This window comes from Syngnathus typhle, linkage group LG8 (genome assembly GCF_033458585.1).
Source record: "Syngnathus typhle isolate RoL2023-S1 ecotype Sweden linkage group LG8, RoL_Styp_1.0, whole genome shotgun sequence".
NCBI classification, from domain to species: Eukaryota; Metazoa; Chordata; class Actinopteri; order Syngnathiformes; family Syngnathidae; genus Syngnathus; species Syngnathus typhle.
Genome location: NC_083745.1, coordinates 6,533,604 through 6,561,371, shown reverse-complemented (window position 1 = coordinate 6,561,371; position 27,768 = coordinate 6,533,604). Strand labels below are relative to the sequence as shown.

General features: G+C 41.3%; 3 protein-coding genes and 8 non-coding genes across 11 annotated transcripts; 10 read left to right on the top strand and 1 right to left on the bottom strand.

The window, feature by feature from the left end:
• Positions 1-3,498: 3,498 nt before the first annotated feature.
• On the bottom strand, positions 3,499-8,048 carry slc25a28 (solute carrier family 25 member 28). The gene is made up of 4 exons (XM_061285727.1): positions 7,524-8,048; positions 5,721-5,949; positions 5,117-5,173; positions 3,499-4,921 (listed from the first exon to the last, which is right to left on the bottom strand). Exons 1-4 carry the CDS (start codon positions 7,863-7,865, stop codon positions 4,371-4,373), a joined length of 1,179 nt encoding a protein of 392 aa, XP_061141711.1. The 5' UTR covers positions 7,866-8,048; the 3' UTR covers positions 3,499-4,370.
• A 2,067-nt stretch (positions 8,049-10,115) lies between these two features.
• On the top strand, positions 10,116-15,613 carry pyroxd2 (pyridine nucleotide-disulphide oxidoreductase domain 2). Its single transcript, XM_061285717.1, has 16 exons — positions 10,116-10,249; positions 10,586-10,605; positions 10,703-10,796; positions 10,905-10,978; positions 11,048-11,203; positions 11,283-11,436; positions 11,527-11,588; positions 11,662-11,759; positions 11,954-12,095; positions 12,200-12,334; positions 12,417-12,489; positions 12,615-12,768; positions 12,858-13,009; positions 13,188-13,294; positions 13,478-13,598; positions 13,673-15,613. Exons 1-16 carry the CDS (start codon positions 10,126-10,128, stop codon positions 13,741-13,743), a joined length of 1,737 nt encoding a protein of 578 aa, XP_061141701.1. The 5' UTR covers positions 10,116-10,125; the 3' UTR covers positions 13,744-15,613.
• Positions 14,301-14,372, top strand: trnaq-uug (transfer RNA glutamine (anticodon UUG)). Its single transcript has one exon. It is a non-coding gene; the product is annotated as a tRNA-Gln (tRNA).
• On the top strand, positions 14,612-14,683 carry trnaq-uug (transfer RNA glutamine (anticodon UUG)). The gene has a single exon. It is a non-coding gene; the product is annotated as a tRNA-Gln (tRNA).
• trnaq-uug (transfer RNA glutamine (anticodon UUG)) lies at positions 14,909-14,980 on the top strand. The gene has a single exon. It is a non-coding gene; the product is annotated as a tRNA-Gln (tRNA).
• On the top strand, positions 15,219-15,290 carry trnaq-cug (transfer RNA glutamine (anticodon CUG)). The gene has a single exon. It is a non-coding gene; the product is annotated as a tRNA-Gln (tRNA).
• trnaq-uug (transfer RNA glutamine (anticodon UUG)) lies at positions 15,508-15,579 on the top strand. Its single transcript has one exon. It is a non-coding gene; the product is annotated as a tRNA-Gln (tRNA).
• A 172-nt stretch (positions 15,614-15,785) lies between the features above and the next one.
• Positions 15,786-15,857, top strand: trnaq-uug (transfer RNA glutamine (anticodon UUG)). Its single transcript has one exon. It is a non-coding gene; the product is annotated as a tRNA-Gln (tRNA).
• Positions 15,858-16,088: 231 nt separating this feature from the next.
• trnaq-cug (transfer RNA glutamine (anticodon CUG)) lies at positions 16,089-16,160 on the top strand. Its single transcript has one exon. It is a non-coding gene; the product is annotated as a tRNA-Gln (tRNA).
• Positions 16,161-16,401: 241 nt separating this feature from the next.
• On the top strand, positions 16,402-16,473 carry trnaq-uug (transfer RNA glutamine (anticodon UUG)). Its single transcript has one exon. It is a non-coding gene; the product is annotated as a tRNA-Gln (tRNA).
• A 1,047-nt stretch (positions 16,474-17,520) lies between these two features.
• Positions 17,521-26,424, top strand: zgc:123010 (uncharacterized protein LOC641500 homolog). The gene is made up of 16 exons (XM_061285720.1): positions 17,521-17,776; positions 20,385-20,467; positions 20,554-20,634; positions 20,800-20,856; positions 20,930-21,121; positions 21,380-21,487; positions 21,951-21,996; positions 22,135-22,225; positions 22,334-22,475; positions 22,565-22,669; positions 22,740-22,833; positions 22,932-22,965; positions 23,076-23,150; positions 23,681-23,783; positions 23,861-23,970; positions 24,541-26,424. The coding sequence occupies exons 1-16, from the start codon at positions 17,719-17,721 to the stop codon at positions 24,674-24,676; spliced, it is 1,515 nt and encodes a 504-aa protein (XP_061141704.1). The 5' UTR covers positions 17,521-17,718; the 3' UTR covers positions 24,677-26,424.
• The last annotated feature ends 1,344 nt before the right edge of the window (positions 26,425-27,768 follow it).

The window sequence follows — 27,768 nt, the reverse complement described above, 5'->3', positions numbered from 1 at the left end:
CAAATCAATACAAATGTTGAATTAGCCGAAACTTATTAAGTAACTTAAATTATTACTATTATTATTATTATTATTCACTTGGCTGCACGGGACAAATCCCTGGCTGCCTAAGTGCATGGCTCCGACTTCGTCGAAATTTAGTTTCATTATTAACTATATCAATGTTACGCAAAATTCATTGGGCCGTCATGAAATATATTGTTCAGAAATCCTATACTGACACCCCCATTTAATTAGAAGGACAATTCGGTAGCATTACAAGTTTAGAGTAATCCCCTCCCACTTTATACTTTAATTGTATTTAGCCATATTTATGTAGGGCATACAGTGCAATCCACGATCCGTCACTGTACATGAAATTCACTTTGAAAACAATGGGAAAATGCCTGTTAAGCATGGAAACATATCTATTTTAGTGCTCGTGTGGTGTCCTAAGACTTTTGCACAGTCAAGCGTGAACTTAAAAAAAATGCCCCGAGCTATTTTTTAAAAAAGTGACACTAATCTTTAAATAGTATTAGTGTCTTTCCTGTGAGAACGTTACAAGGAGTATTTGCTGAGACGAGAACCAGAAACTTGGAGAATGTACTTCCGGTCAGGATTCGCAGATGGACATTAACCAGACAACCTCACAAGATGCACTTAAAAAAAAGAAATAGAAATTTAAAAATGATGATGAAACATGGTTCTGTGTATTGACTCATATACTCCTCCAAGAGTTGATTGGGACGCCCATGCACGCGCTCATGTGATAATTAGAATGCATTAGTGGTTCTCCTCCTTGCTGGCTGTCACTAATGGAGGCGAATGACAACATAAACAGAGCGTTTGTCTCCATGATGGACACTCACTTCCCCCTGGTCGCTGCGTCCGCGGTGCACGGCGGTGCTATAGTGTAAATAGAGCTGGCGACAGGACGGCGGTGCCTGAGGACGCAGGCCGGACGACGGCAAGAGTGCAGCGATCGCTATCTGCATGCCTCCAAAGATAGCAAAGCTCATCTGAGTGAGGTGGCGTCCCACGGACAAAAGGCTCCCATGGTAACCACTCCAAATACACACACGCACAGGAGCAACTCGTTTGGGCTGGGGGACCTTTTACCTATCTGAGGTCATTTTATTAAGTCCTGCCCAGGGCCGTATATAGCTCTGCACAAAAATGTCATATATTTAAAAGAAGGGGGAAATGCAACTTTTGTTTCATGCTGTGCAAAATTGATACAATAGGGTCTTTGGGCCACGGTATACACACACTTATATTTCATAACTACAATTAGGTCAGCATACTGTAGATTGGAATGATATATATTTAAATATTGACTCAACAAGAGAAAAAAACACGTTTGTTTATATTAAATTGGAATATCCACAAGGTGTTGACCATTTATCAATTTTGATTTTTTATATTGCGAATTATAACAAAATAATGTATCCATAATCGTGTAGAATGAACAAAATCATGATCTTGTATTAGATACAAATATTTAAAGGGAAAGTCACCTTAAAAATGTTCTTACAATAGTATGATCTATAAGCGCCCCCACGGGTATAACATTGAATTGTTATTAATATCGTGTTTGAGTAACAATTATCAATTAATTATTAGGGATCAGCCATTTTGCTGTCGACTGAAAATAATATTGCAGTTGCTCAGGGCTCAGGTAACATTCAATCACGGCTCAGTTTACAAATGTCACATGACCAAACTCAGAAAACAGCTTTGATTTGGATTTTGCTGCTGAATTCATATTCCACAAATGTAAACTCAAACAGAATACCTTCTGGCTGAGTGTATCCTTAGCTACCTCACGAGGACGCTGTTTTCTGGTCACCAAAGACAACTCTATATATCTTCATACCTGTAGATGGTGGCTCAGTGTGGAAAGTGTCAAGTCAACGTATTTAACATGCTAGTATGTGACAATTTACATGTTAACTAAATTGATTAATGGGAACCAAAACCATTAAAAATACAAAATGTTTTGACTTGCATATTTTGGGGGAAAATGTCAGCTGGTGTGATCTATTCTTCTGTGTGCAAAGTCTCACCCAGTAAGATTTTTAGGCTTGTTCCAGAAACATTTAGCAGATAACATCAGTACACTAGGGAATGTAAACATTTACAGTGAAACCTCGAGAGCTCTATACTAAACTATATCAGCTCCCCTATGGGGACGCCACATCCATCAAAAGCCAAGCACACCATCCCTATGTGGCCTCTCTTATTTCTTCAACAGTTTACTCCTTTCCACACAATTTGAAGCAATAGAATCAAAACTCTCTCTTCCCTCTGCCATGAAGAAAAATCACAGTTTTTAGAAAAAAAAACAGGTGAACATCCTGAAAGGAGGAGACCAAGGGTAAATCAGGGAGTCAGCACCTCCTTTTTTTTTTTTTTTTTTAACAAACCTAAAAAATTGTGAGGGTTAGTAAGGGTGCAAAGGTGTCATCACAGCAGACAAGAGCTGGAAGGCACAGCGGCTGAGCTAATGTGACAGCTTCCTTTTCAAGATCAAGTTCTAAAGGGCAAGGAGGTCTGTTTCCTCTTCAGTGTCCCTGACTGCACCTGTGTTGCTTTAGAACACACACACACTGCACTTCGCACATGAGCATGGAAGTGCACAGGAGCTGTGTGCTGGATCTTAAGTTCCAGTCTGAAGTGTTCCAATGACGATTTAATGACCTCGCATGCATTTTCAAAGAAAAAAGAAGTATGGGTGTGAGTGGGAGAGAAAGTGGTGGACACCTGTATTCATCCATAACAATGGTGCAATGTTACACACACTCCCAAGATTTCACACACACGAAGGTCAATATTACAGTTTTTTTCTGTTGATGAAAAACTTTGCATGTAACTTTTGTTGACAGTAAAGTCCAGGGAGAACTAACAAAGAGGAAGAGCTTCATATTCTGAAATTGCCTTAGCTTGTGTGAAAATGGGACCACATCCACAGGTGCTGGCTCCAAGGGATTTTGAGCGGAGGCTTGAGTTTCCAAAACAGGCTTCTATCAGTACACAAGGGAGAACGTGTGTGTCCATCTGCCATCCCTCTGTCAGCACCAGGGTCTTTTCATACTGTACACGGGTATGTGTGTGTTTCAAAGAGAGGACTAAATCGCCTTCTATTACATTAAGTACACTTGGATGGGACGCATTGGAAATTTGGATACCTGCTTTAACCTAATTGAAAAATCCTTTGTCAAAATGTTATTTAACTGTTTGTGTTGCGTATATATGGATTATTTACATACCCTCTGCACCAACTACAATGTTGTCTTGAGGTATAAAACAGCCGTCTCGCTCAGGACACCCCACCGAGGCTTTAGGTCAAAGTTGAAAGCAGCACCTGCACTCATGAAGACTGCACCTGTTTCACACTAAAAGGACATCTCAGTTTGACATTCTGTACTGGAATTGTTAAATGTCCCATTGGTATTGAGTTGACGCATACTTGACAAGAACTAATGTATGCAAACAATAAAAATAGAAACGTATGGATTTTGGATGATTTATGAGCACTGTCCCCTGCTCATAATTTATTATTTAATGAAGAGTGCAATTCAGAATCAGTCAAACAGTTTCCATTTACTCAACATGGGTGCGTTAGCAACATTTTGCGAAATAGCTTATTGAGATGAATGTTGAATTTTGGGGGCGCGGCCTGTTTTGTTCTATGCAACCGGTGCCTTCAAAGGACATGACGATAACACAGTAGTAGCAATGAGAGAAACTAAGATAAGATTCAGAAAAGCCATCTGCAGACAAGGCAATAATGGTGAATAGCTGAGCAGCACATGGGGTTGTCCATGTAAGTGCCACAAAACAAATTATGGATCATATTTTTAAGCATTGAAAAACTGAAATTAAAATAAATCTAAACTTTCGATTTGCCCAAAGTCTAGATGTGGACAATAAAAAGGGGCCAAATACAAAAACGCAATCTCAAAATATTTAAATGCAGATTTGGGTGTTATTATATAAATTACTGTGGGCTTCAAGTTTCCACCACACATTTAAACATTAATTAAAGAAAATCAATTATAAGTCTTTGTGAATGAAAAGCTTTTGAACTGCAATCATGAAGTATTGGCTGTGTGTGTGTGTGGGGGGGGGGGGGGTATCCATAACAAACGTTAGGAAAACAACACTACTGCCCTCTTCTGGTGACAATCTGTGGGCGCCAGTTGAAGAACGTTAATACTGTGTGACAATTCTTTCGCTTAGCAACATAAATCAAATTGTGCGTATTCAGCAAACGGCATTTTAAAAACTCTTTCAGGAAATGCCTTTCTGGCTAATGGGACAGTGGAGATGGGTCATGATGCGATTTCATACGCTGTGCGTTATAAGCTGGCTTCCCCCAGCGGTGTTTACATCTCCGCCTCCATCTGCTGCGCTCGCCTCTTGTCGTGCTGGTGCTTGGTGAGTCCATACTTGAAGAACTCGTATACGGACCAGCTGATGGCTGTGGAGGGCATCTGGTAGATGATTCGCGCTTGCACTCCCTTGAAGTAGCCCCGCAGGCCGCCCAGCCTATATACCGTCCGGAAGGCGTGGGCCAGGCCTGTGATATGTCTGTGGGCTCCTTGGGTGGTCGACAGGGAGCTGAGGGCAAGCGACTCTTGGGTGTTGAGGAGGGTCTTGCACACGTCCAGTGGCGTGGTGGCGGCAGCAGCTAGGGCCCCGGCCAGGGCACCGGACAGCATGTGGGACGAGGGGTTGTATTGTCTGTGGGGGTTGAGCAGCTCCTGCAGGTATTCATAAGTCATGAAGTGGAGCGCTTGGAAGGGCACGTTCATAGTCAGCTGGGTGGTGTAGCTGCGGTAGAACGCCCCCGGGCCTTCCTTCTGCCACACGGCGCGTATGCAGTCCAACGCGCCGCGGTAAGGGGAGTTGTACATCTGCATGCGCTGCTTCACAACTTGGGAGGCCCACGACATGACCACAAAAATGTCCAAGCGGTTGTATTAGGTAGTTGGAGACAGAAAATAAGAAAAAGAGAAATGAATGAATATTGTATAAATGAATCTGCAGTAATAGGAGATACCACAATACTTAACTTATGCATGTACATAGTAATAAAGATCTCCAAAACCAAACAAAACAGGGCTTGTACCTTCTGATGGATTCATGGCTGCATCGTGAAGCAGAGTGGCCACACATCCGGCTGCTCCTGCAATTAACATGACTCAGACATTAAAATGATCTCAGGTAAGTGGAAGCATTCACATGACCTACTGACTGCGGGGGTGCAGTAGGAAAATATCAAAAGGAAGACTTTGCTAAATGACGAAAAACATGGCATGGTTTTGCATAACTCAGCGAGTCGTCCAATCTTGTGAGACATCTAGTGGACAACATTGTTCATTACTTTTATGGAAGCCCCCCAAAGAAGGACAACCAAGTTATTTGGTTGGGAGAAAGAGGACTTACCCAGCCTCCTAATACTCTGGAAAGAAGTAAGAGAGAGGGTAGGGAAAACATGGAAAAGGGGACAATGGCATTCAGTATCAGGGTTTCCACACACGGGAATTGAGTAATATCTAACTGGAATTTAGCTGCAGAACTACACTGAATGGAAACGGTCCATCCATCAGATGCCAGAATGTTATAGCATGTACTACTGGGCCTAGATTGTAAACGGCGTGGATATACAACAGTATGGTTTTGTGTCACCATACAGCACAGCCTATTTGTGTAATCTGTAAATTTTATGGTACCATTAGCCAAATGGCTGTTAGCCCCGGGGTGGATCACATCACTCAGAGTCTTTTTGAGTTTCTCATAGCTGGCAAAGTACAGGGCATGGGCAGGCCCCGCTCCTATGGCGGTCACGTTCAGGCCTCTCATTGGCCGCCACGCTCCCTCCGTGGCCACGATACGGCGGAGGGCATCCATCACGTTCCGGTAGCGGGCGGCCGGGTCGGGCTGGAGGCTCTGCATTCTTGTCTGAGGAGTAATCAAAATGGAGGCAAAATCAACAATGACACAGCAATGAAAGAGCCCTGTGAGCAAATAATGGCTGGAATTGGGTGTGCAGAGCGTGTCGGTGTAGACCTATTATTGAATAGAAGGAAGCACGACGCTGTAAGCTCCAAGGTCACGAGGACACGGCTGTATATCCTGCCTGTGTTCGCACTGACACGAGATCACAACTTTCTTTGTGTCCGCAACCGTAAACAGCGATAAATTAATCTGAAGACCGAGTCAATCATGTTGCTCTCGCGTGTCAAGTAAAGAGTTGCACAAACGGTGAGATAATCCTCCAACACCAGCGTTCCGGTTGACAAATTTACAACTGAACTCCATTCTGTGTACACATGCTGGAACGCTTGTGCAATGAATAAACAGGGCCCCATGAGACCCTGTGCTAGCAAGAATGAAGGGCTAACAGAGAACTAGCTAGGCAATGCCGCACACATTAGCCAAGCCCGACGTGTACACAACGTTCTCGGTTTACAGCAGAGCCCAACGACGAGCAAACCTAGTTTGTGTACGAATGTCAGGGGTCAGCAACCACCCTTAACTGTATTATCAATAAGTAATGATACTGCTCGAATGCCACGATTTGTCAAAATAATTCAATCAAGAATAATTTAGCATTGAAGAAAATAGATATGTATCGAGGACTTCCTACTGAGCTCCATTGGCTGTTTACAAAAAAGGACAACAGTAGACAGGAGCCTCGACTCAGTCCATGCAGGCTGTGTGAGAAGACTACAGGTGTTTAAGACATGGATGGGAAGGGTGGGCATGTGAGCTTTTCAGTGTGACACAGACAGCTGGATGTCCGAAGGTGAATCTGTGTCATCTCTTCAACTGACTGACCCTGTGGTCAAAAGGTCTGGACACAATCCTATTTTACAACAAACAGGAGACACGTGCCTCTTGTCATCTGATTTTGTAAGACTCGTATGCTAAAGATTGGGGTCTTCTGGGAAAAAAAATGCCTAGAACTTTGGAACGACATGGAATATATTTTACTTGTGAATGTCTATTTTTATGTTGTTGTTTCTTTGCATTATGTCATGTTTGTTTATTCCTTGGGCCTGGGGTTTGCAAATAAGATTGATTGATTGACTGATTGATTGATTACTGATAGATCAGTAGTTTGAGCTTGGCTGAGATGCCAACTGTTGACTCAAGTTAGCAACTTTTTCAGTTTACCCTCCAAATACACCTGTTAACATTAGTTACGAAACAAGCTAATCGTTTTTTTTTTTTTAAATAATCTTTTTACCAGATTTAGCGACAAACAAGTCGCCGAATGAGAGACTCGGTTCAACACCGGGCTACTATAAATGATACGTTAACCACTTAATGTTAGTTGAATGGTTAAATTAGCATGCTAACGCGTTACCTAGGAGAAGCTAACCGCTGACCTTGTGCTAAGCTCTGACGCGTGTTTGGGTTAGCATGGGAGGCTAATGAGCTATGCTAACAGCAAGGGAATTTAACCAGAATGCATGGCACAGAAATAGGTTGAATCGTGTGGGCAATTATCCGCCACCGAGCTAGGCTACCTTAACACAATCGATGGGGAACATGAGGCAGTGCTCCATAATCCCGGCCACGGCTCCGGCCAACATGTGCGTGCTCGTGGAGGCTCCCTGTGGCAAGCCCTCGTAGTCCGGTTCAGAGTCATCTGTTTGATCCTGAGCGTTACGGGTCAAATCAGCAGTCTGTAGTTCGGTCTCGCCTCCGATCCTCGGTGAAAGGCTACCCACGATACTTTCCGAAACTCCCAGGAACCTGCCCCCCAGCCATCGAACTTCTGCCCCGGCTGATGCGCCAGCAACCCCGGGATCGTTGCCTGCAGACTCCGCTGTCATCCGACGCTTCCTTACAAATCCATCCGCTTCCATGAGAAACCGAACGACTGGAGGAAGGGGGCTGGTCAGCCACGCACAAATGTCTTAAAGTGTACAATTCGGCACCAAAACTTTGCATTCCCTTAGGTGGGTTTGGCAGCTACTTGCCCGGCCACATTCCCACTCGTGTCGTTACTTCCCAGCCGCAGTCAAGCAAGGCCGAGGAATGACGGAAATACGCCAAGGCCCAAGCGACGACGATGATTGGCTCCGAGAGGCATGTCCTCCGCCCGCTATAGGCGGACAGACCTGTCATTCAAAATGGTGACTGCAGGCCGCTCCACGTTAAGTAATGAGTCGCCTTCAGATGAACAGAAACAGAAAGTTAGGCGTTACATTTCCAGTCATGTGTGCATCCAATTTTCATGCTGTTTTGCAATGTTGGTATGATGGAAAATTTTAAATGAAATGTTAATAAAGCATCATTTTGGTGTACAGCATGCCACGTCATTGCATTGTTTTGGACACCTTATTGAGCCACATTATCAATATCATCTAAACTAGTCACCTGGAAAATGTCTGTCTGTCTGTTGCAGATTCAGCACATGCTAGCAAAGTCTTACAAAAGTAACAACAGTTCTTTAAATTGTAAAAATGACCTTTATAAAATTGTCCTCCAAAACATTCCATTAAACGTTCTCTGACAGTTTCATTCTGAAGTCTGATTTATTTTCAGTAAAACAGCTTAATATAACTCTATGATACAATTAAAGAATACTTCAAGGCCCATCAGTTTCTCAGTCTGGAGGGAAAGAAAGTTATTCTTCCCCTCCAAGCAAATGACGCGTTGGTGTTTTGTTGTGGTGCCGTAATAATACCCTAATTTAATTTTCTCCTTTAATGCCTGAAAGAGCCTTGGCAAGCTGGAGTGTTGAATTTCTGCCGACAAAGGGGAACAAAGTGTTAAATTCTGCTTACATGAACAAAATCGCCTGCTTGTGATCTCGTTACAGCCATTGGGTGTCGTCCGCAGACGTTCCTTAAAGGAAAAGTGGAGCGTTCAGCCTGTCAGGATCATTTCTCTTTCCTCCTCTAATTCAGCAAGGGAGAAGGGTGGCGGCCCAGGAGGGAAATCCTAGAACACCCCCAACACCTCATTTTACTCCCTCATCCAACAGAGTGCACCATCTATGCAACCAAGAAGACTTATTTTACACAATGTAAGCAAAACACAATCCAGAATTCCCCATTATGAGGAAAAGATGACATGATTATGTCCTGTTGTTTTTGTAAAACTATCCCTTCCTCACACCCTAGCAATCTTCTCCCTGTGGACTGATAATGGCAATGATGATGATAATGTATGGCTTTTCAAGCAGGCCAATATCTTCTGCAGCAATAATGTCTGAAGAGCCCATCTCAATGCTCTCATGACAATTAACCAGGTCAAGTACTCTATGGATAATAAACAACACCAGTCAAGTTAGAAATCAAAAACTTCTTATTCAGTATGCGAAAGTACAAAATATTACAGCATTATTTAAAATACTCCAAATAATAGTATTAATGCTTACATCATTTGTATATTTTCTTTAAGAAACACCATTACACAATTAATCACTGAGTGAGATACTATTTGCTCAAATCACAGTGGCAACACTGTGAACTCTGTTGCTAACCAAAACAGCAGCACGAAAGCACTTGTCACTCAGATGGATTTCAATGTTGCCATTAAGTTCCTTTAGTATTAAATCATGTATTACGGTACAAGGTGTCTTAGATAGACCCTCTATCACACTAAAGAGAGCTCCACAGTTGTGTGTCCATATTCTCTTTTCTGCCATTTTACTTAAAAGTAATGTATCTTACTATACCTACATAACAATTGCATACATTGTGACAGCATACTAAATGTATATATTTATATAAGGTGTGGGAGAAGGCCACAATCCCTAGTTGAGCATATTTCAGCAACTGTTTCATGTAAAGTGGTTCAAAATAATTCATCTTTCTTGTTTTGATGACGTGGCTAGTTTTGACCTCATGTATGGAACAACTGCGTCCTCAGGTGGTCAAAATGAATAATGACAATAGACATAAGAAAATATTTTAAAATTAATATTTTGTAATGTTCAGCATTGATTTATGCATGGTGGTCTAGTCTAATGCTTAAAATGAAACTATTAACGGAACGAAACTAAATTATTTGTATAGATGATAAAATAATGATTTTTGAATCTTTTTTTTTTTCTTTTTCCGTGGGCGAACCGGGAGGCCTGAAGTAGGATTGTTTACAGTGTGAACTTTACACTCAATGGCTGCTGCTGTAATGTGGACTCATCGTGCACGGAGCGTCACGACCGTTTTGGGCTCTGTGGCAAGAGCCTACACACACGCCGCTTTTAGATCACACTATGACGCACTGGTCATCGGTGGAGGTGAGGACCGACGAATTTCTGTTGCACAAAAAAAAAAAAAAAAGATGAAAAGAAAAAAAAATAGTTGTGCTTCGCAAATATTTCGTTTCATTTAACTTCACCACAACTGCAATGCATGCCAAGTCATTTTGTAATGTTTGCTCTGTGGAGAATAAGCGCTCTGGTTAACGTGTGACCATATATGACTCACAGCTTTAACTTTAACTTGGAACTTAATTTAACTGGATTGGAAAACAACTTGTACTGCTTCATTTTCTACATTCATGATTTATTATCTGTAACTTTATTCTTCTGTAAAATAACTCCCCTACTTCCCTGCCTTTAATGTCATTGCAGGACACAATGGACTAGTGGCAGTGAGTCCCTGTTATATGCTATACTACTATGGTATTGTGGCTCTTGTTTTTCCACATCAAAATACTGTTTTTGTGTGTTTGTGTGTGCATACACAAGGCTGCCTACCTTCAGAAGGGAGGTTTGCAGACAGCAGTGCTAGAGCGCAGACATGTGCTTGGAGGTGCAGCGGTGACAGAGGAGCTCTTCCCCGGTAAGACGTCGCCATCCTCTGGACTGATACTTAAATGGAACATACCTCTGAATTTTGAATTTTGGAAAATTGTGGTCTTTACCACTCTTTACACTTTTGTGCTTGCAGGTTTCCAATTCTCCAGATGTTCCTATTTGCTCAGCTTATTACGGCCGCACATTCACGCGGACTTGGAGCTGAAGGTATACAATGCAAGCTTAAAAAATCACGCAACATCCTTTTGAACCACCTGGTATTTCCTGTGTTCTCAGAAACATGGGCTGAAGGTGTATATGAGGGATCCCCATGCTTTTACTCCAATGTTGGAGGAGGGGGTAATGGGCAGGCCACCAAGGTCACTCACACTAGGCTCGGACCTCGCCGAGAATCAGAAGGAGATCGGCAAATTTTCCCAGAAAGATGCAAAGGTGATTAACTAATACGTGCTTGTTTTTTATTGATACTCTCTGCTGCATATGGATTAGCTCGAACTGTCTCTGCAACCAGGCTTTTTCAGAATTTATTTTGCACCTTGAGAAGCTAGCAGGCGCTATCCACCCACTCCTGGATGCCCCTCCTGTTGACATTCCAGGGGTTACAACTGGCTCATTCAAGAGGAGGCTGGCCGCTGCCAAAACACTGAAGCCTGTTGTCAAATGCGGTAACATGATTTGGAAATCCGTTTAAAAATGAATGTCACAAAGTGGTACCATTGGCTGTGTTTTTTTTTTTTTTTTCAACTTCATTGTAGGATTGAAATTAGGCCGGAACATTCCAGAGTTTTACGAAATCATAACAGCGCCAATCATGAAGGTTTGTCGTTATTTATTTAACTGAATATTTACTTCTGTTTCTAAGCAACACCACTCGTGCTTTTTCTCGTCAGATCTTGAATCGTTGGTTCGAGTCAGAGCCACTGAAAGCAACCTTGGCTACAGACGGTGTGATTGGAGCCACGACCAGTCCCTGCAATCCTGGCAGCGGGTGAGACAATTTGTTATGGAAATGAAAATAGAGGTTGACAAGCATCACGTTAGATGCCCACGTTCTATTAAAAGATATGAAAATAATGAATGCAATAGATTAAGGCAGGCCATATTTGCTCTTGTTTTGGTTTCCTTCCTTGTTAAGATCCATTCAAGCTACTCTGACTGGAATTTCACATGTACACGTTGTAGATACGTTCTCTTGCATCACGTGATGGGAGAGTTAGAAAAAGGAAAAGGTGCCTGGGGTTATGTGGAAGGCGGAATGGGAGGTGTGTCGAAGGCTTTAGCCAACGCCGCCCGATCTTACGGCGCAGACATTTTCACCGAAAAGGTAACGTTTCATGATAGAAAGGCATCTGCCAATCCTGCAAACGTGTCACGACTGCATCATATTTTTTCCCCAACTGTGGTTTTTGCTTAATATGTGACTTGCAGGATGTAGAAAATATTGTTGTTGACTCAGATGGTGCTGCCAGGGGAGTTGTGCTGAAGGATGGCACAGAGATTCATAGTAGAATAGTTCTTTCAAATGCCACCCCTCATGTCACATTCAAGAACCTCACACCGCAGGTAAAAATAATTATAGAAAAATAACATCAGCAATATTGATGACTGCACGTATATTTTTGACTACTTCCTGTTTTTTTCATAGGGTGCCCTTTCATCAGAATTTTTAAAAGCTGTCGATCAAATCGATTACACCTCACCTGTCACCAAGATTAATGGTAAATATTTGGGCTTTCTTATGCAACTGTCTAATCCATTATTAAATTACTATCAAAACAGAAATATCAAGGATATGCTGTCTGCACACAGTTTTAAGTGCCTCCCCTTCCTTTGTTATTGATAGTGGCAGTGGACAAGCTGCCAAACTTTCGGGCAGCTCCCACACCAGACAACAAACCAGGACCTCATCATCAGTGCTCCATTCACATCAACTGTGAGAGTGTGGACATCCTGGAGGCGGCCTATATGGACGTTATGAATGGACGCCCCTCGACGAGGCAAACTGCAATTAGCAACGACGCAAACCATTTGACGACTTGACAGGAGCTGCCAAACAATCAAATTTATTTTGTATCTTGTCCTTCAGGCCTATGATTGAAATGACCATCCCGTCTGTGTTGGACCCAACTTTGGCGCCCTCTGGCAGCCATGTTGTTTCACTGTTCACACAGTTCACCCCCTTCCACATTGAGGGAAGAGAGTGGACTGAGCAGGACAAGGAGGCCTATGCAGATAACGGTAAAGGCAAAGAAATTAAAAATGGAGTCAAATTTTATTTGAAATGTTTTTTGGGATTTAATATTTTTTTGGGGCGAAGCACACTACATGCTTGAACAATAAGATTATTTTTAAACTGGAATCTGTTTTAGTTTAACCTTACTAACTTGTTCAAAATACATCTGTTTTCTTCATGTAGTTTTTGACTGGGTGGAGAAATATGCCCCTGGATTCAGACAGTCGGTGGTGGGCAGGGACATCCTAACTCCCCCTGACCTGGAGCGTATTTTTGGGCTCACCGGAGGGGTAAACACTTGTTTGACACTAGCAACTGTTCAAACACGCCCCTCTAGTTAAATGTCATTTGACTCTGCATGTAAGCGACGAGTGTTTGCGTTGACTTGGCGTAGTTACAAATTTTCTGTACTCCTCACATTACTGTACTGATTTCCATGCCAAAGCAAACCAAATTTCAAATCTGCTGAACAGAATATCTTTCATGGATCAATGTCGCTGGACCAGCTGTACCTCGCGCGACCATTGCCCTCACTCTCAGACTACCGTACGCCAATTAAAGGCCTGTATCTTTGTGGCAGTGGCAGTCATCCAGGTTTGCTTAGAACACTCCAATCCTGTAACTGCTGTCATATCCAAAATTATAAACCAAGTATTACTTTTTTTCAGGGGGAGGTGTCATGGGATCTCCTGGATGGAATGCTGCACTGACCGCCATGGCTGACCTGAAACGCCGCTGACTGATAAAATATCACAGTGTGCAGTAAAAACACTCGACATTTCTATCTGATCAGATGTGAAGCCATGCACACTTTATTGATGGCCATTTTAATTGCATGCAATTATAAAAATCTGTGAATAGGCGAATCAGCAGGCAAACTTGGGTCCACTGCAATATTAATTGCATATTAATGCTAAAGGCTCACTTGTGAGATGATTCCAAGTAAAACAGTGCAATGTTACGACACACATATTTGGCTTTTTAAAATGTGTGAATTTATATATGTAATGCATCCTTGATACTGTACTGTAAACGGGAAACTGGTACAACATACTTTGCTATAATTGCCAAATATGTTGTTTTTTAATGTGAAATCAAGTAAATAAACCCGAATGGAATTGAAGCAAATCTCACCCTCGTGCAAGGAAATATAAGCTATAAGGTCATTAACACTGACCTATACAATGTATTTGTTGGACTAAGTTCATCTTGTTTTTCCTTTTTAATCACTTCACTGGTTTTTATGTCAAACAAATTATTTTAGGTGCCTGACGTCAGAGAATGTTCTTATTCATCGGTTCCATGGTGTAATGGTTAGCACTCTGGACTTTGAATCCAGTGATCCGAGTTCAAATCTCGGTGGAGCCTCAGCTATTATGGTGACCTTGGTTGTCTTTGGTCACTTGACTTTTGAGTATTTGCTGATACGCAAGCAATACATTAAGATTCTATGCATACTTTCTCATAATTGCCAAATATGTTTTTTTTTAATGGGAAATCAAGTAAATAAACCCGAAAGGAAGTGAAGCAGATCTCGCCCTTGTGCAAGGAAATACGTATAACCGATACGGTCATTAACACTGACCTATACAAATTGTCTTTCTATCGGTTCCATGGTGTAATGGTTAGCACTCTGGACTTTGAATCCAGTGATCTGAGTTCAAATCTCAGTGGAACCTCGACCTTGGTTGTCTTTGGTCACTTTAGTTTGGAGTATTTGTTGATACGCAAGCAACACATTAAAAATCTATGCATACTTTCTCATAATTGCCAAATATGTTGAATATTTTAATGTGAAATCAAATAAATAAACCCGAATGGAATTGAAGCAGAACTCGCCCTTGTGCGAGGAAATATAAGCGATAAGGTCAGTAACACTGACCTAGACAATGCACTTATTTGTCGGTTCCATGGTGTAATGGTTAGCACTCTGGACTTTGAATCCAGTGATCCGAGTTCAAATCTCGGTGGAGCCTCAGTTATTATGGTGACCATGTTGTCTTTGGTCACTTGACTTTGGAGTATTTGTTGATACCCAAGCAACACATTAAAAATCTATACTGACCTTCTCATAATTGCTATATACATATCTTTTTTTAAAAATGTGATATCAAGTAAATAAACCCGAAAGGAAGTGAAGCAGATCTCGCCCTTTTGCAAGGAAATATAAGCGATAATGTCATTAACACTGACGTCTACAAGATTGTATTTCTCGGTTCCATGGTGTAATCGTTAGCACTCTGGACTCTGAATCCAGCGATCTGAGTTCAAATCTCAGTGGGACCTTATTTCTAAGATGGTGATCCTGCTGCTCTTTATTGCTATTGGTCAGTTAATTTTTGAGTATTTGTTCATACCCAAGCAACACATTAAAAATCTATACATACTTTCTCATAATTGCCAAATATGTTGTTTTTTAATGTGAAATCAAGTAAATAAACCCGAAAGGAAGTGAAGCAAATCTCGCCCTTGTGTAAGGAAATATACAAGGTGTTGCCCTATTGGTTCCATGGTGTAATGGTTAGCACTCTGGACTTTGAATCCAGTGATCCGAGTTCAAATCTCGGTGGAACCTCAGCTAGAATGGTGACCGTGCTGCTCTTGGTTGGCTTTGGTCACTTGACTTTGGAGTATTTGTTGATACCCAAGAAACACATTAAAAATCTGTACATAATTGCCATATATGTTGTTTTTTTAATGTGAAATCAAGTAAATAAACCCGAAAGGAAGTGAAGCAGATCTCGCCCTTGTGTAAGGAAATATACAAGTTTTTGCCCTATCGGTTCCATGGTGTAATGGTTAGCACTCTGGACTTTGAATCCAGTGATCCGAGTTCAAATCTCGGTGGAACCTCAGCTAGAATGGTGACCGTGCTGCTCTTGGTTGGCTTTGGTCACTTGACTTTGGAGTATTTGTTGATACCCAAGAAACACATTAGAAATCTGTACATAATTGCCATATATGTTGTTTTTTTAATGTGAAATCAAGTAAATAAACCCGAAAGGAAGTGAAGCAGATCTCGCCCTAATGCAAATATGAGCGATAAGGTCATTAACACTGACCTTCACAAGTTATTGCCCTATCGGTTCCATGGTGTAATGGTTAGCACTCTGGACTCTGAATCCAGCGATCCGAGTTCAAATCTCGGTGGAACCTTTGCTATTATGGTGATCGTGCTGCTCTTGATTGTCGTTGGTCAGTTAATTTTTGAGTATTTGTTGATACCCAAGCAACATATTAAAAATCTATACATGCTTTCTCATAATTGCCAAATATGTTGTTTTTTAATATGAAATCAAGTAAATAAACCCGAAAGGGATTGCAGATTTCGCCCTTGTGCAAGGAAATATAAGCGATGAGGCCATTAACACTGACCTATACAAATTTCTACTTTATCGGTTCCATGGTGTAATGGTTAGCACTTTGGACTTTGAATCTAGTGATCTGAGTTCAATTCTCGGTGGAGCCTCAGCTATTATGGTGACCTTGCTGCTCTTGATTGTCATTGGTCAGCTAATTTCTGAGTATTTGTTGATACCCAAGCAAGACATTAAATATCTATACATACTTCATAATTGCCAAACATGTTGGTTTTTAATCTGAAATCAAGTAAATAAACTCGAAAGGAATTGAAGAAGATCTCACCCTTGTGCAAGGAAACATAAGCGATAAGGTCATTACCACTGACCTACACAATGTAGCTTTCTGTCGGTTCCATCGTGTAATGGTTAGCACGAGTTCAAATCTCGGTGGAACCTTTGCTAATATAATAATCCTGCTCCTCTTGGTTGTCATTGGTCACTTGATCTTCAGCTAAGCAACACATTAAAAATCTGTCATAGTTTTGACAGTTCAGAATGAAATTTGTCTTTCATTACTCCAATAATAACTGATACTTTTACTATACATCATTATTTAAAAAAGCAAGTAAATGTACAATGAGTGCAGCTGGTTTGTTGGTAGCTGGCGCTTGAGTGGTTGACTTCACTCATTAATTAATTGCCTCATCAAATGCAAACTGTGGGGCATACATTTGCTTGTTGACAATTACTTTCAGCTAGTAATTTGTTCACAGGGTACATTAAGACAGGCTTTGCATTGCATAGCAAAACCTTTCCACATCTCACTTTGTGCCTTTTCCCAATTCCAACATTTACAGAGGACTTTGAGGGGTCCACCAAGACTTGAACTCAAAGTCCAGAGTGCTGCCCATTACACCATCGAACCCATAAGGTTTATTTTATGTTTATTCTCCTTTCACTTTTCTGATCCAAATCACTATCACTTATAAAATACAGATGGAAAAAAGACATATGAGACACAGAGCTAAATCTCAATCATGTATTCATTTACAGAGAGAGCCAAGTGCTCCATCTGCAGGATCTGGTGGGGATCAATATTATTTTTATATTGTGTATTACATAATGTGAGTTTATCACAATGCAACGTGGCTTCCATCAGTGCAATGGAATGCGAACTATGTGACGTACGGCGGGGGGCGGGGTGTACTGCGCCTTTAAGACGACGCTTTAACTCGTCAGGAAGCGGCTGGAAACGCATCCGCCGCAGGGAGATTCCCACTCGACCGACCCACTCCTCCATTCACCGGACACTGACAACAAATCGGAGGCCACGGTTGTGCTGTCCACGCCGTCCCTAAACAAGTGTCTTCTCATCGATTCATCGGGGCTGTTTCGGGGGACGATCAAGCTGGATGGTTGCGCTCATGAAAATCACCCGTGACATATGTCGTCTGTTGGGGTTCACCAGCGGTAAGAAACACTTTGCCCCAACTTTTTAAAGTCGAACAAAAGTAAACACTCCTTTTGAATCGTTTGGCCAGCGTTTGCTATGAGCTGGACTTTTAACTCGTCGTTTCGTGTTCGGATTGTGGAGATAAAAAGTGTTTTTAGATGAGTCTGCGTGTGGTACAATGCCAGTTACACCCTTTTCTCGAACTACCTTCAGTCAGTACATACCATAAAAGTGGGCTTGTGCACTTTTTTAGATGGCTTGTGTCATTCGATTGTAATGAAACGCTCAAGTGAAGATATATAAATGGCTTTATAGTGAAACCAGATGAGGGTTAGAGGAGAAGGGAGGACACGTAGGAATGACAACAAAGCCTCAAAATCCTTGTCAGAGCGCAGCAGACATAAAAAAAAAAGGAAGGATATTAGTGTTGGTGATCGGGATGGACATTGATAAAGAATATGGTCATTGGGTGGGGAAATGAAATGCATAATACAAAGAATATCCAGTTGATGTCATGATCATTTCAGAGGCGCTACGGTTAATTGACAGAATTCATCGATTAATCGACAAAATATTGATGATCGAATTATGACTCATTTGTGTACAGAATTACTAATAGATTTTGAGGTGCTTGAGGTTTACTAGTACAAGTTCCTGAAGTTTAACATTGCATCTGTCTAATGTAATGTTAAAAATCTAAAACTGCGTAGTCCTCACTCCCAAGTTTTCACCAAAAGTAAAAAATGACCCTTTAAAGAACCAATCCCAATCCATATTACAACCATTGTTACAGGCTAAAAGGAATGTCATAGAAAGCCATTATGACATGGACACATTTGGTACGTCCTACTTTAAATCACTTTTAGTGTTCCCGAAACAGTACATGTACAACACATATTGATGCTGTAAAAAAAAAAAAAAAGTTACTATCAGGTGTCTGGGCTATGTTTCTCCCACATACAGCAAATATAATATGCATCGTTTTTGTCAAATGTGCGCTAAATGACACTTTATTAGCAATTGAAAGGACCTCAAATCTGACTTTTTGTTGTGGCCCTGTTGTGTTGTGCAATCTTGTGGAATGAGCTTTTCTTTCAGCCAAACACTCTCAAACCAGGAGACAGAGAGACACTCTTGTTGCTGACGTCCGACCACCTTGGATGCTTGCCACATACCGTCACAAAGATACAAAAGTATCAAAGTGGAACACTGGTATTGTTTTTAGGCTTTGTGAATGTTTTCAGGTTAAGACGATTAAAACTTTCTAAAATAAAAGAAGGACAACAATCAGTCCACCTAATCGTACAAAGGACACATTTAACATGGCGGTGTCGGAGTGTTGTTGAAAGCCTAGAAGTGTCTCATGAGTCATGTTTTCATCCATTACTATTTCATCCGATTTGAACAAATAGAAACCTAACCGCAGACGCTCCCACGTCTCAGTGTGGTTTCTCATCTTTTGTGTGCCTCCACTATCATCCGCAGGATTTTCACAGGGCTGTTTCTGAGAAACAGGTTCTCAATGTCAAACACCGCTGGTAGTAGTTTCGTTTTCTCTGAATGCTTCACCCATCCTGGCTATTTGGACTGAAAACCATGATCTCATCCCTGCAATCTCCAAAATGTGTCATCAGATGTCATTGAACTTTACTATAACAAGGAAGTCAATTATCTCTATCTGACATCTAGGTGTCCAGGCAATCTTGCAATATGAACCATAAATCAATCCTGACTTTACATAATCTCTTTACATCGGGCAGTACATGAGTTGTGTTTCTACTGCAACATAACCTGTCAGGAAATTCAATAAAGATGATGAATGTAACATGGGATTTGTACTCTTAAGGGAGGGGTGGAAGGCAGTATGACGCTTCTTGGATCTAAAGGATAATAGCAATGAAAGGGGTGAGGGGCAGTATGTTCTTGCTCGCTCGCAACGTGAACGGACACTCAGTTTTGTGTGGAGAGTAAAAGGGACATCTGGACATGACTTCATTTCCTTGTCATTTGCAGTATGTGTACAAAAGGTCCAAATCCAAGACTGTGAGATCCTCCTTTTAGGTATCAAAGCACTGCTGTCTTTTCAAAGTGATATTCAAGACTGTATGGGTTGGTGTAATGAATCAGCGGTAGATAATGGATGAATGAATAGACAGAAGGAAACAGCAGTTAAAGACAAATATAATTCAACACGTGTTGCTAGCTAATTGGGAGCTATCTATGGAATCCACACAAACCTATTTATGTATTTACCAAAACTGAAGACACCTTTGCGTGGATTCTTTTTATAGTGTCATCCTGCTTGATAATGATCCTGTCATGATGAGAAAGAAGTCCAAAGCCAAAAACCTAAAAATGTGGAAAGTCCTGCTTTGGTAGGCGTGTGCCACACACTTTAGCAAATAAAAACTAATTGTTGACACTTTTCCAATAATTTGTTGGTGCAATCAAGAGTGAAATAGATGAAAGTCTCTGGCCATATCACTGCATAACATTCTGAACAAAAAGTAGTGTATATATGAGAAAACCAGCATAATTCAAATGTTCATGTTAGTGAGTAGCAAATTGAGTGCCTTTTGCTACTTTGCAAAGTGCAGTAGCATAATTAACCACGCTCCTCAACAGGTCCGCCTGCGCAGCAGCAGGAAGAACACAAGGACCGTGGTGCCACAGTCCCTGGCCCAAATGATGCTAGGGCTTTATCACAGGTAAATAAACAAGGGCACGCCAACTGGGCACTGTCAAAGCTTCATAGTGCCACTCTAACTGTGTGTGTGCGTGCGCTCGCGTTCAGGGCGCATTAAATGTCGAGGAGGACCTGAGCGATGATGAGAAGGCCAGACGTAGAGCAGAGCGACGCAGGGCCAAGAAAAAGGTAAACACACATTTTGATCCTTTTTAAGCAGTTGTTGTACACGTTGCACTTCCTCAAGTGTGCAATCTTTTGCTTCAACCTTTTTCTCTTTGAATTAACAGTAGAAGGTATTGAGTGATTTGATTCATTTTTACAGCCCAGGATTAACTTTTGATCTTTTTCCAGCGCCGTCAAATACGGAAGAAGTCAGGGCAGTTGAAGCAAACCGACAAAGAGAGACAGGTAATCATTGTGGTTTCTACATGGGATTGAGCCGTACTACGTTGGATAATAATTTTGTGGTCCTCCTCGTTAGGATGAAGACAAAAAAGGCGGCGAGTCGGAATTGGAAGACTTTGATTCGGAAGCGGAAGCTAACGTGGAGGGCCAGAAAGACCTGCAAAAGGATGACAAAAAGGTTGTAAAAGCAGCTGCCTCAGACAAGCCCACTACCTCCAAAGCTGCCACTCCCTCCAAAGAGCGTCGGAAGGCCAAATCGACGGAAGAGGTGGGGACTTGTTTACGTTATTTAACTGTGATTTCAATATTGGGCAATTTATAATTTTGTGCTTGACAAAAAGAATGCAGTGTTGAAGTCTGTTCACGGAATGAACAGTTCAGTTTTGCTTGTTGAATAGTAGTTTTGAAATGAATGAATCATGATTCGAATTTTACCCTCTGTTTTTTTTCCTGTAATTGCCTAACCCTCTCCCCTGCCCAATAGTCCCACTCAGTCACTGATCAACATGTCTTACATGGTCCACAGGAGCCCGAGTGGGACATGAGCAGTGCCTTCTTTGCCAACGCCGCTAGCCACGTCAAGCCTAAAGCCCGCAAGTCCAAAGAGAACAAAGAGAACGAGGCCAGAAGGAAGGTACTTGTCCAGTCGTTGGCCGGGACGAGGTGTGTGCGTCTCATAACGTTCGTGTAGCACTGGTGTGTTTGTTCGTCTTGGTGGTGCAAAGTCTGACGTGTAAAAAATAGACTTTGCACCACCTTTTAAAAGCAGCTGCCGGAACATGTGTTTTTGGGGATGGGCATTTGACGAGATTTTCTTGATAGGGGCAAAGCAATTTCAGTGAATGAGAGTTCTTGAGTGGTTAGCACAGTTCTGAGATTTGTCAGTAGATAGTTGCAGCCCTAGTCATATAACGAGAATAACATCAAAACATTACAGGAATCCTAGCTCCAATGCGAATACATGAATAATATTAAAGTTTCAACATGACGGTGACAAAAATCACCATTTTAGCTTCTCTGCCTCTTCTCATGTGCAGTACCTATCTTGACGTATGCTTTCATAGCAGTGCATGTAAATTATGTCGTTGTCATTGCAGACAAAGCTAACTGAAGCCATGACACGGAGAAGCACATCACTTGCAGGTAAATAACATTCAAAGCCCATGTTCGAAGATTGTGCCTTGCTTTCGGCAATATCCACATGAACGTGGCTATTGCGGTACGCGCTGAATCTATGAACGTGAAGCTTGAGCCAGTGACGAGCGTATTTGTTTGCTGTAGAAAAAGGAATAAAGCTAGTGCAAGAGGAGCAGTACTCACATGCAGCCCGCATGTTTACAGAAGCCATCAAATGTGACCCAACTGATTACAGGTGCGTCACCTCGTCACATTCCTTATTTAGGGCTTACTTTGAAACATTCACTAGTCAGTTACTCAGAAATGACATACATGCTGGAAATGTATGTTGTTGTTGCTGCAGGTTCTATGGGAACCGTTCTTACTGCTACTATTGGTTGGAGCAGTACCCCCTGGCCCTGGCAGACGGAGAGCGCTCCATCCAGCTGGCTCCAGAGTGGCCCAAAGGATACTTCCGCAAGGGCAGCGCTCTCATGGCCATGCAGGTGGACACTAGCGCCACACTGGCCTGACTTGACATTGAGCTTCTCACTTGCGGATAATTGCTTGATGACGGCGTGCAAATGTGTCTTAGCGGTACAGAGAAGCGGAGAAGGCTATGGAGCAGGTGCTAGAACTGGACAAAGACTGTGAAGAGGCTGTCAATGAACTCTATGATTGCAAAGTGCTGCAATTGATGGTGAATACCTTCAAAATGGGTTTTTTTTTTGTAATGATGAAATTGTCATCAAACATGCTTTGTGCTTCAGGAGTATGGTTTTGATGAAGCGGACAGCGGGTTGCTACTAGAGAAATTCTCAACGGTGCAAGATGTTTTGGCAACTTATTTTGATGTTGCTGGAGGTCAGTTGCCACTCATGACTTATAGCAAAGAAATATTTCGGGTGTGTCTACCCTCCCTCCCCATTCCTTAATCGAGCTTTTGTTTCCTTATTTTACAGCGCCTAACCAAGATCAGTCTGTTGTACAACATGGGTAATGTGATGTTTATTTATGTATTCATTATAATTGGTTGACACAGCCCAAGATGTTTTTTTTTTTATTTCTGTTTTCATTTCATGTTCTCTCTGTTGTTTTTCGATCAGGCCTTGCCCATCTCTGTGGGTGGGGAATGTGATGGCGGAGCTGACAGAACAACAACTAAACGACGTCTTTAAAGTGTACCGTAAAATATTTGGTTCTCTTTAATGTCAACAATATGACCTAAATAGCACTTCATCATTTGCTTAGTAGATTGTCTCCCTGCTATGAACATGGCAAAGATAATTTAGCTTATTCTACTAGTTGTGGACCCGCTAGGACACCTTGTTGTACCTACATAGCATTGACTTGGCTAACATGCTAAAAGTACTGTTTTCCAAGTGCAGTGTTTCTTATCTTTGTGTTACTTAGTGCATGTATCCTTTGGGTATCAAAAGGATTATCTCTTATTATCTTGAAACATTGTTAATTGCCACACAAGTGTAACACAAAGTTGTAAAACTAATCAAACTGTATGCTTCGATAACAAGTGGCAACATTTAGGGGTAATGCTGGAGCATGACTGCCTTGAAATCAATCAGTGCGTTTACTTTATGCAGTGATAGCTCAAACGGAATCACGTGCCCAGAGTTTTTACAGCCACTTTGACTAGAGCATTTTGTTGGTAAATCCTGTATTTGACCAGTCGCTTGTGTTCTTTACATGGCAGGTATGGCGAGATCGAAAGCATCCGTTTGCTGCACGAGAGCTTTTGCGCCTTTGTTAATTTCAAGAATGCCAGTGACGCCGCCCGTGCGAAGGACAAACTCAACGTGAGTACTAACGGCTTACACTCACTTCGTCATTGCTGTTGCAAAACAAAGTCCTTTTTACATTTGCCCTCCCTTAGGGACATTTTATTGAGAACACACGTGTAGTGGTGCGCTATCCGGACCGTCGCCAGCAGCGAGTTCCTCCTATTCCTCTCGGTGTCAGGCGGCAAGCGACCGCTGGTGCTGGGTAAGAAGCACGCCATTGTACACTGGTCCCCTGACATTTGAGATTGATGGAGAAAAGAATGGATAAAATAATGAAACAATTTGTGCATCAGGATTTCAGTCTTTAATTTGTTGCTCCTCCTTGTGTGCAAACCTTGACCAGCAGAGGGCAGTATCAGCTAGACAGACATGCTACCTGAAGAGTTAATGATGAAACAGAAGGTCTGCTACAGTTATGTCAGTCGGGTTTTTTATTTTTGGTCTGAGTATAAAAATGCTGGTTTCAATTGGCTGGTTATGGAATTTCTGTTGTGTTAGTTAGCTAGTTATTTTATCCGATGCAGGTGTAATTGTCTTAATTTCATGTTTAGTTTTTAAACCAACATCAACTGAGTGGTAGCAAACAGCTTGAAGCATGCATTAGGCTTTTTTTTAAAGAATTTTTCACTATATGCTGCTTTTTTTTGAAATTAAGAATTTTCTTTCAACCTCAGACAAATATTCGTCTGAGCGTCAATCTTAAATTAGGTCACAATCAAGGTAGCGCAGAATTTTTTTCCCCTCATCATGCCTATACTTCCTCTCATCACAGACCACGGCGACGAGGCCCCGTGAACGGAGATGAGTGTTACTTCTGGAGAACCACAGGTTGCTATTTTGGAGACAGGTGTCGCTACAAACACATTCCCGATCACAAAGGAAATGACAAGAAGCCGTGGCTGCCTTAATCGCGCTTCCTAGTATACAGAAAACCGGGACACAGCGTCAGAGGAACTGGACTGTACGTTACTGTGCAGAGCAGAATCTCTCGGCTAGTATGCAACATACCCTGGTAAAAACTGAGCACAGTCAAGGTCAGTGCCAGCACTCAGGTTTAAACACATGAGCAGTCAAGCATGTGCCATGATGCACTTTGACCACAAAACAAGGGAGCAACAACATCGCCTAACAGTGACTTGATGACACATGCTGACTTCTTGGTGCCTTAAGGGATACAAGCAAACCTCTCACACACACATGGTCCCATGTTTTCCATTGGTTGCACAGCAAAGAACAAATGATTGTATTACGCGACAAATGACTATGAGGCCACTTTGAAAAGAAATGACATGGGAAAATGACAAGTTACAGGATTAAAGTTTGGAATGGAGTAAAACATTTAAAAGGGAAAAAAAACCCCACGTTTTTGTGATGGTGTCCAAACATTAACAAGTGCCGTGTTTAGTTTGTAGTCTCATTTATAGATGCTGATTTTAGTCTCATAAAACGAAAGGTTTTTGTAATGTTAACAATTGTATTCTTATAAAATTGACTTTTCCCCCTTATAATATTGCAACTTTTATTTTGTCAAATGAATGCGACTATTTTGTGAAACAGCCCCCTTCTTTACAACAATTAGGCTCTTATAATTATGACTTTATTCTCATAGAGACATATTTTTTCTTTACAATTTTATGCTCTTGAAGTGACATTAGATGTATTACACCTTTATTCTCAGATGTGAAGTGATGACTTTATTCTTGTACGGTTATAGTTTTATTTCTCCTCGACTTGCACTGTCTCTCATTTCTTTTCAATGTGGCCTTCATATTTTGTGGGGGGAAAACAGAATGACATTTAGTTTTACTTCTCATCAGCAGTTCCTTAAAACTGGATTCAATCTTTTTGCCATCACCGGCCAATCCAAGTCTTTTGTAAGAACTCCAAATGGCAAAACAAGCCAAAACTATTTAGTGCCTTAATTGCAAAGCTGCCTTGATTCATACAACCAGTAGAAAAAAAAACAAAAACTTAAGACTAGATACTAATCCTTATATGTATCTTAGACTTTTTTTTTTTTTTTTTTTTCGATAAAGCAGTGTCCTTGTTTAGACGATGCAGTTAATGAAAAGCTATGTTTCTGATCGGTCAGTATTTCGTTGAACCAAAGAACGGTAAAAGAAATAGGCTTGCACGTCATCATTAGTGCAGTAGAATTGGCATTGTCCAACCTAACTGCAGTTTCTAGTTTAAATCCACACTACACAAGTACACGTGACAGTATTTATTTACTATTTATCGCTCTTTTTGATGAAGTTCCTGTCACATTGTTAAGAATAGGTTGAAAAAATGTCTTTAGTACAAATTGTTTTATTGTTTGGTGAGCGTTTTTATTAAGCACACTTTATTCTAACACTGTTTGTGGCACTTGTGTTCCGTATTTGTTATTTTCTTAAAAAATGTATAAAGAGGGATTGGGCGCCCGACTTTATACTTGCTGCATGTTCAATTGTCAAGTGCACATGGTTTTAAGTTTGACATTTCTTGGCTTTGTTGTTGCTTTATTGGCGCATTTCACCCTTTTTCCAAAAAGTTTTTTCAAGAAACGGTATTTTCAGTTTCAATGCAACGCATTGTTGTTGAATATTTTGTATTATCGTCGCTGCACTGTTATAAAAGAGTGTTTTGTATTTAATAAAGATTTTTCACATCCCTATGTTATCTTGGCAAGAATTTCTTTGTTATTTTGTTGCTTCCACAAGGTGGGACTATTGAGCATGTTAAATTTTAACATTTTTAATCTCACCCAGTCAAAAGGACTGAACCAAAGGCAAAATTAGTATGCATTCGATTCGTTCTTAAGACTAAAATCTCACCATGAAAGCAACCTGTATTCCAAGGTTTTTTTTGTGTGTAAAAAAAAATAACTGAGGAAAGGTAAGGGTAAATATGTCAAGTGCGTCGCAAATGAAAATTAATGGTACTGGAAAGCAATGAAATGAACACTCATTAACAAGAGCTTGTTAATATTTTTTATAGTCCTTTTAAAAGGTTCGGATTCACTTAGAGGAAAAGAGCACACTAATTCATGACTAGTTGCACATAACTGATTTTGGTAAAGGCAACATTTCAAAACTTATATTAAAAATGTAATCTATGAGGGAAAATTGTAAGGTCACACTATTGTTGCACAAGAAAGTCTCCGCGTTAATTCATCCCAAAGGTGATGTTGAGGTCAGGACTCTGCAGGGCAGTCAAGTTCATTGACACCACACTGTCATCCATGTGTTTATGGACCTTGAACTGTTTGCACAAAACAATGTAAGGTCAAATATAGGTCAACTTTTAAGGTGCCAGTATCCTGAATGAAGGTTACTTAGTGGTGTCAAACAACCTGGAATGTACAGTCAACCAGTTAAAGTTTGTGTATAATCATAGGATTGTGTGTTAGAAAAAAAGCTGTACTGAGTATTATTGTCTGTCTACATGTGTTGCTTCACCGTTTTGTGTTCAAATTGCATGAATGACTCAGGGATTCACGGCCATGATACATCACTGGTTATTCCAAGTTTGCTCTTGCAATTTGAAGCCCAAAAATCTCCCACATTACAGCTCAAAAAAATTCATCTGTTGGGTCACTCGTATCTTAAGGCACCACTGTATACCTTGTAAGATGTGTATAGCTTTAGAGGTGTGTTTTAGCAAGAAATCCTCTCCCAATTCCATGAGTACTTGATCTTTGAGGTTTCACTGTACACAACCCTCCACAAATGCATTCCTCCCCCTCTCCGCTCTTTGATTTTAAAGTGTAACCAACTTCTCAGAAGGCGGCTGGCTGCGGTCACGTGGAAAAGGCAGCTTGTTTATTGTTGTAGAGTACGTCTGCATTTGATGCCTCCGCAGATTACGGCACAGTGCAAGTTTGGTTGTTGTAATTAGAGGTCAAAAAAGAAGAGCGACAGCATAGTGGACTAGTGGTCAGCATGTGTGCCTCACAGTCTCATGTTTGGACTCTGGCCTCATTGCGTGGAGATGCAGCATCCACTCAAGACACACACAA

What these genes read in the sequence shown, in the direction of transcription:
- slc25a28 (XM_061285727.1), bottom strand. Translation starts at nt 7,865, where the DNA reads ATGGAAGCGGATGGATTTGTAAGGAAGCGTCGGATGACAGCGGAGTCT. An exon ending in TAACAGCCATTTGGCTAATG is followed by an intron (nt 5,174 to 5,720) that starts GTACCATAAAAT and finishes TGTTAATTGCAG; the next exon opens with GAGCAGCCGGATGTGTGGCC. An exon ending in AGCCATGAATCCATCAGAAG is followed by an intron (nt 4,922 to 5,116) that starts GTACAAGCCCTG and finishes GGGCCTCCCAAG; the next exon opens with TTGTGAAGCAGCGCATGCAG.
- pyroxd2 (XM_061285717.1), top strand. Translation starts at nt 10,126, where the DNA reads ATGGCTGCTGCTGTAATGTGGACTCATCGTGCACGGAGCGTCACGACC. An exon ending in GACAGAGGAGCTCTTCCCCG is followed by an intron (nt 10,797 to 10,904) that starts GTAAGACGTCGC and finishes TTGTGCTTGCAG; the next exon opens with GTTTCCAATTCTCCAGATGT. An exon ending in CCCTGCAATCCTGGCAGCGG is followed by an intron (nt 11,760 to 11,953) that starts GTGAGACAATTT and finishes TACACGTTGTAG; the next exon opens with ATACGTTCTCTTGCATCACG.
- zgc:123010 (XM_061285720.1), top strand. Translation starts at nt 17,719, where the DNA reads ATGGTTGCGCTCATGAAAATCACCCGTGACATATGTCGTCTGTTGGGG. An exon ending in GAGAAGCACATCACTTGCAG is followed by an intron (nt 21,997 to 22,134) that starts GTAAATAACATT and finishes TGTTTGCTGTAG; the next exon opens with AAAAAGGAATAAAGCTAGTG. An exon ending in CTAAACGACGTCTTTAAAGT is followed by an intron (nt 23,151 to 23,680) that starts GTACCGTAAAAT and finishes TTTACATGGCAG; the next exon opens with GTATGGCGAGATCGAAAGCA.